Source organism: Heteronotia binoei, chromosome 11, assembly GCF_032191835.1.
Source record: "Heteronotia binoei isolate CCM8104 ecotype False Entrance Well chromosome 11, APGP_CSIRO_Hbin_v1, whole genome shotgun sequence".
NCBI lineage: Eukaryota > Metazoa > Chordata > Lepidosauria > Squamata > Gekkonidae > Heteronotia > Heteronotia binoei.
In genome coordinates, this window is record NC_083233.1 from 37,907,503 (window position 1) to 37,915,244 (window position 7,742).

Consider the following 7,742-nt stretch of genomic DNA (forward strand, 5'->3'; position numbering starts at 1 on the left):
GAACTGGGTGGCCACTATGCAAAACAGGATGTTGGACTAGATGGATGACCTGATCCAGCAGGGCTCTTCTTATGTTCTTTTGAGCCTTGTGGACTAAAAGGCAACACAAATCTTAAATTATTCTAAACAGCCTGATCTGAAACATCCTTGGCTAATCTGTAATTTTATGAAGCAATTTTAGTCAAGCTACTCTCTTTCTCTAGAGTGGGCTGGATTATGCTGGCCTGCCTCATGGGCTGTTAGAAGAATGACATTAGTAAATAATGATAAAAAACACTATATCAAAGTTTGTATCTTCAAAGTGCTCCCCATAAATATTGTTGTAATTCTTGTAACCACTCTGTATAGCAGATGAATGGAATTAACCTCATATTGCGGGGCATGGTGGGGTGTTTAAAAAGAGCTTACTTAAGGCCACTTAACAAGCACACAGCAGAACCAATTCCAGAGGGGTACCTGTGTTAATCTGTTGCAGCCAAGATAAACAGGATTCTTGTGGCACCTTAACATTTTTATTCCTGCATAAGCTTTCATGGACTAAGGCCCACTTCTTTAGATGCATTTGTTTTATGTAGGAGGTTTCCAGCTCAAATCAGTCCAACACATCACTAATTAACTAGCCCTTCCTGGATAATGATAATGCTCTCACACAGGCCTTGGGTGGCTCCCATCTCCTGTTATACAGACAATCGACTTCACACATACAATAATGGACTACTTTAACATAGAGGAATCAAGCCCTACAGCAATGCAAGATGCCGACTTTGTCCCCATTTACACTCAGGTAATACTATCCCAAGATTTAATCATATCAACTACACCATCTTGGGTTCATCCTCCAGTATGATATATAGCTCAGGTAGTCCGCTGACCCTTGGACTGATGTCACATCATAACATTTTCTTGGCAGACATTTTGTGACAGGATAGTTTGCCATTGCCTTCCCCAATCACCTACACTTTATCCCCAGCAAGCTGAGTACTCATTTTAGTGACCTTGGAATAATGGAAGGCTGAGTCAACCTTGAGCCAGGTACCTGAACCTGGCTTTCACCAGGATCGAACTCAGGTTATAAGCAGACCTTGGAATGCAGTACTGCAGTTTACCACTCTGGTGTCAACAATGTTCTTCTGCTCTCTACAGAGGACAAACAGGTCTGCCTCTATGTAAGTGGACACAACTCCCATCTTACCAAAACCTGTAACTTCTCACTCATTACAGGTGCTAGCTTCCTTAGCATAACCAGTGATTGGATTCTTCTTCCAGGTTACATTTGAGCTCCACATCTGCACATTTCACTCTGCACTTCCCCTGATCTGCCCCCCAACTTCCTACATAACATGAAAGTAAAGTGAGGAGCCACCCCATAGCACTAAAAAAACAAACGGTAACTATAGTACATAAATGTGCTGTGATGAAATTTAATGAATCTTTAAAGTGCTACAAGTATGTGTATATTATAACAGAAATAAGAATGAAACTCATGATTTCCTGAGTTGCAGCTCATTTTTTTACCCATTACCCAAATGACACATATTCTGTACCACACAGAACAGGCTTGGGTAGAGGTTTGAAGCACATGATGTAGCAAGCTGTCTAAGTGGGACTGGGTTTGATCAGTACTTTCTGGGAACCCTGAGGTATGCCACCTGCAGTCTCACTAAAACAAACCAACCAGGACATAAATGAAATAAACACAGACACTAATTCCAGGCATCAGAAATTAAATTCGCTGGAAGCCTAAGGGGCAAGTCTCAAATCTCTCAGCCACCCTCTACCCCTCACAGGTTTGTCAGGACCCCAGAAGTCACCACCTCCTTAGCAATATACCCAAACCTACAGCTCTAAAGGCGGTATACCTCCGACTAAGTATCTAGAGGGGAGACCTATTCGGAATCATGGGTTCCACGGCAGTAGAGGCAAGAAGAAAGAAAAAAAGAGAAATTAAATCAATTCCCCTCCTGGAGTCAGTCATTAAGCTCTTTGGGACAAATCTCAAGCCTGTAAGCCACCTTTCTTCCCTCTCAGAGTCGTTGGGAACAACCGTCAACGGCTCCTAGTGACACTATAACTAAATAGAACCTCCAGGTCCAAAAGCAGTCTGCCTTTGAACACCACCCACTCGGAAGAAGAGAGAACTGCAAACGGTAGAAAGACCAGCTCCGCAGGGGGCCCCCACAACAAGCATAAGCCCCGCCCCTCCGTCTCTTCAAGACCCTCCTAACACGACCCCCACCTCTAGGCTCCGCCTCCCCACAGGCCCTTTCGGCCTCTCCTCACCTAGGATTGAAATCTTGAAACAAGCCCCGCAGATTCATGGCGTTCTTCGCTCCCTCGCCGCTGTTCGCGGTCTCGGTCCCTCACAAGCTACACATTGCAGACCGAGCTCGCCACAAAAAAAAAAAAGTCTATCGCCACCGTCTCCACCTCAAATCAGTCGACAGTCCACTCCGTCTTCTCAGAGCGGCTACGCCGCACTACGCGTGCGCGGCGAAGAACTGAGCGTGCGCAAACATCGGAGCACTGAGGCGAACTTGGCTGTCCTTAACATTCTGCTTTTCTTCCTTCCCTGCCGGCGAAGTTTTAGCAAGACGCATGCGCAGGAGGCGCGTTCCCTTGAAGCGCTTCAGAAGACTTGTTCTATTCGTGGGTGTGGTAAAAGAAAAGGGAGGTGTCAGATGTATATGCATATATATAATATATTCTATATATTGATAGTTTTGTATTAACTATTTTAAAATAATTAGTAGTTATTAATATTCTTAGATATAACTATTACTTTCAAATATATTCATTTTAATTCTCCTTTTCTGCGTATGTGTATAATGTGGTGCTGGAGAAGACTCTTGAGAGTCCCTTGGACTGCAAGAAGATCAAATCAGTCAGTCCTAAGGGAAATCAACCCAGACTGTTCCCTGGAAGGTCAGATGCTGAAGCTCAAATACTTTGGCCACCAAATGAGAAGGGAGCACTCCCTGGAGAAGATCCTGATGCTAGGAAAGACAGAAGGCAAAAGAAGAAGGGGACGGCAGAAGATGAGATGGCTGGACAGTGTTACTGATGTAACAAACACGAATTTGAGCAGACTTCAAAGGATGGTGGAAGACAGAAGGGCCTGGCGTGACTTTGTCCATGGGGTCGCAAAGAGTCGGACTCGACTGTGCGACTGAACAACAACAAAATAATGTATTTAAAATAAATAATGTATTTCAAAATATTCATATCTGGTCTTTGCACCATATAATCTTAAAGGTAATTTACATACATTAATAAAAATAGTAAAGCTGATTGTCTTTATATTTAAGGCAGCTTCCTGCGATAACAAATGAATACCAAACATAAATAAATGATAAGCAGATCATATCAGATCAACAAACATGCAATAGCTAATCCAATACTAAAATAAATACAACTAAAAGCACATTGAATTAGAAATAGAATCCCTAAAGTACATTTACACAAAACACACCTGCTGTGCTGAGACTCAATGCCTGATTCTTCTGATTTGGGTGCAAATTTTGTGTCTGGGTGCTGCTGATTTGTGTACCTTCTCTCCAAGCAGTACCTGCATGGAATTTTACTGTAATTTGTAATCTTTTTATTATAATAAACCTCTTTGAGGCAAATAAATGCTCTTCCACCAGGCATTTTTGAATTAAAATCTACGACAACAGGAAAAACAGCTATTACACCATCTGGCCCAAAAAGAAATAGACACTACTTGGCCCACCTCGAATACTCCACTGTGTCCTGGGACCTTTTGCTTAATATGCAGGAACAGCTAATAATAGAATTTACATCGATTGAATTGGCAGTTACCTGTCATTACTAATACAACTTACTGTTAGGCCAAATAGCACCTACCATTGTATGATATTGTTTTATATGTTTTTACCTATGATGTATTTTATGTTTTTATGTACAGCTTACTAATACTGGTTTTTATGACCTTTCAATATGAGCCACCCTGAGCCTGCTTCGGCAGGGAGGGCGGGATATAAAAATAAATAAATAAATAAAAAGTCCAGTGGTACTTTTTATACTCTGCCTTTCTCTCGGTGGATTATGGTTTAAATCAATACAAATCAATAGGACTGGACATCCAATAAGCAGGCTGCAAGTGGAATTTGCAGAAATTAAAACCAAGTAAAATTTGGAACAAAGCAGAAGTATTAACATGGCGTACTAAATGTGGAAATTATATAATAGAATAATACATACAGCAACAGCATGTACTGTACAAAGTAATGTTACCAGAGCTTTTTTTTTTTAGCAGGAACACAGTTCTGGCTGGCTTGGTGTCAGGGGGTGTGGCTTAATATGCAAATAAGTTCCTGCTGGGCTTTTTTAAAAAAAACAAAAAAGCCCTGTGCAAAACAATGGTGATATCAGGGTATGTGGCCTAATATGCAAATGAGTTCCTGCTGGGCTTTTTCTACAAAAAAAAGCCCTGAATGTTAACAAAATTGAAAAGTCTCCTAATATTTGGGAGGAATATTAGCTCTTTAGGAGATGTTGGTTTGTGAGAGGCAGTAACAAAGGGTCTTTCACACTGATTGTCTATGAGAATTGTTCCTTAGAGAACTCTCAGAATTAATCAGACTGTTGCTTAATCAAGAGAGGTTGTTTTGTTAATAGAAAATAATAACATAATCCACACATACAGAAAATAGATTCACACTGGAAACAAACACACAAGCTTAACAGAAAATATGGGTGAGAGGGATACAGCAGGGATTTGGGGAAAATATAGTTACCGTCCAAAGATTCATGTGTTCATGAAACAGAGGATAATGATTATGGAAAGTGGCTCAAACAGAGTATGGGGGTGCAAGTCTGTAGCAGGACAAGATAAGACCAGTCCCGGTGCATCCGAGTAGGTCAAGTAGTCGACTGCCTACAGGGTGCTGGGTGCACCACCCCTCTCCCTGCAGGCTGCTGAGCTGCCAGCACGGCTTTCCCAGTTTTGCCAGGGAGCTGCAAATAAAAGCAGCTGGCCAACAAGGCGAGAGGTGGGGTAGAGAAAAGGAGCTATCGGCTCCACCTCTTCTTGCCTTGGTCAGCTGCTGCCACGGGGGGGGGGGGGGGAGTAGTGTGGAGGGGAAGCAAGCAGCGGGCAGGAAGGGGGTGGGGGGCGCATTGCCTGGGGGTCGCATGAGGCTGCCTAGCGCCAGAGCTGAACAAGACACACCCACAATGGGAAGTGCTAGTTTAGATATAGGCTGAAACATTACCTGGGGGGCATGCTGATGGACCTGTCCACTAAAACAATATACTAATGAGATTAACTGGAAATAAAATAATATGCTGGGGAATGCTGAATGGGGCTCCCAGGAAAAGACAATGAGGTTGCCATAATTACACCAGTGTGAGAGGATGGGTTTCTGGGTGTAAGCAGGAACTGTAAATGCCTCTTGATGTAATTTGTCCAAGAAGGTAAGACTGCTAATGTTTGCTGATGATCCTAAATTGCTGTCGAGAAAAAACTATCCAATTATTGGAAAGGCCCATTAATTAAAGTGACAGGATTAGGACAGGAGGACTCAGGGGTTGGGCTCCACAACAGATAGAAATCTCTCTTGTTTTAGATGGGGGGGGGGGTAGAATCTATAGCCTGGAGACGCCCTACAGCCACCTCGCAAAATAAGAAGCAAAGACTTGTGCTTTTGCTGCCAGAACCATTTTTTTTTAAGTCCTACTCCATCTTGGTTTATACTGTACACTCTGGCTTACTCCTAACCCAAGCATGGCTGACACTTGTACATAAAGAGAATTGGGGGTGAAGGATTATGAGGGATGTCTTTTTCCTAGTGTGCCCTTTACAGGGGGACACGGGGGCCTTACAGTAGTATAATCCACAAACTTTTCCTTTGCTAAAGCTTTCTTCCCAAATCATTCCATAATAGTAATGCCAATAGAACAGAGGACCCAGTATGGTGTAATGGTTAAGAGCGGCAGACTTCAATCTGGAAATCCAGTCCACTTGAAGCCTGCTGAGTGACCTTGGGCCAGGCACAGCTCTTTCAGAACTCTCTCAGCTTCATCTACTTTACAAGCATAGGGAGAGAGGTGATCCTGCAGGTATGAGGGTCTAAGGCCATGAAAGGCTTTGTACATGACAGACAAATACCTAAAACTGAGCCCAGTAATTGATGGACAGGCGCAGCCAATGAAGTAACGGCAGAATGACAGTAATATGAATGTTCTACTGAGCTCTTAATAATAGTCAAGCTGCAGCATTCTGCATCAAATGGAGTCTCCAAGTTGACGGCGCTGGGGGGAGACCTATGTAGAATACATTATAGTAATCTAGTCTTGATGTTACACATGGTAAGGATCCAAATGGCCAGACTGGCTGAGTCAAGTTAGGCCATCATCTTCTGGGCCAAATTTTTCTGAGCTCACTTCTTAAGATACCATTTCAAGGGTCAAAATGGCATAAGGAACAAGGCATAAGAATTTGATAAAGACACGCTCCATATTTCTAGACTGTGATTTCACAACCAGTGTTTTCTTTTGCCTCCCACTGGTAGGGTTCCTTTCCTGGAACATGTGACGAAGAGCCAGCTAGTAGTTAACCTACTAAGCTAAAAGACATGAGAGCTGGGTTCAAATTCTTGCTCAACCATAAAGCTCACTGGGTAGCCTTGGGCCACTCCTGTCACAGAGTTGTGAGACTAAAGTAGAGAACTGTGTACTCTTCCAATAGCTCTTTGGAGAAAGAAAGAGCTAAAAATAGATGTAAGATACAAATGGATGAAGCAATACTATTATGGGAGTGTGGTTTCCCAAGAGGTGGTTGGGAAAATATTTCTTTATACCCTGCTTTCTCTTCCTGTGCAAAATGAAAGTGGCTTGCATTGTTCTCTTCTTTTATCCTCACAACAACCCTTTGGGGCAGGTTAGGTTGAGAGTGTGTGACAGGCCACACACTCTCTTAGGCGCGGATGCAAGTCGCTTAGCAAGCTTAAATAGCAGAGTGAAGATTGAAACCTGGGTTTCTTGCATACTAGTTCCACGCAGAGATATTGCAGCATGCTGGCTTTCTGGTTGTTACACAAACCAGACATCTGGGATTAAAGGAGGAGATCTGAACAGAGAAAGAAGGTGACTTTAGAGCTCCCTATATCTGTCATTTGATTGACATAAACCCTGGAGTCAAGAGCTCCTGAGAAATAGCACAGGTCGTCTTTTCAGCAGCAGAAAAATGGAAGCAAGAGATGGAATGATATATCTGTTGATAGGACTTAGAAAAGAACCTTTGTATGCTGAAGCAGCTGAGAAAATTCCCAAGTAACTGTCAAGGTGATCACTTGCTGTAAATAAAGCATAGTCGAGATGAAGCTTTTCCTCCCTAGACAGATTTAGGCCGGGTCTCTCACAGATCTCAGTTGTTCAGTTTTGTTTTCTTATTTGCAAATGACCTTTTGACCTTTGCGGGTAAACTCCCTGAAATCATAGAAAACTGTATGTGGTGGGGTGTGTGCGTGGATGTATTCGAAATCGGAAAACAAGGGAGAGGAGCAACTGGCTTCAGAGCAGGCCTGGGGAAGCAAGTGCAGCATCCGCTGACGTTAAGGGCACAACCGACTATTTCTGCACATCAATTCACCCTTGCTGAGTTCAGCGGAGGAGACAGAGCGCTTGTCTGCACGTCTCAAGGACTGACTTCTCCTTGCCGGAACAGGGAAGCTACAGGTGGCCAAGTGCAGAGGACCCCTTCCCCACACAGTGCCCACGAT

The 7,742-nt window shown here is 43.2% G+C and overlaps 1 protein-coding gene across 1 annotated transcript in view; it reads right to left on the reverse strand.

The window, feature by feature from the left end:
* Nucleotides 1-2,529, reverse strand: part of TMEM185A (transmembrane protein 185A) — a 29,952-nt gene extending 27,423 nt beyond the window's left edge. The window contains exon 1 of the mRNA XM_060249636.1: nt 2,281-2,529. Coding sequence (XP_060105619.1) covers nt 2,281-2,318 — 38 coding nt within the window. The 5' untranslated portion in view covers nt 2,319-2,529. The remainder of the gene's footprint in view (nt 1-2,280) is intronic.
* Nucleotides 2,530-7,742: the final 5,213 nt, after the last annotated feature.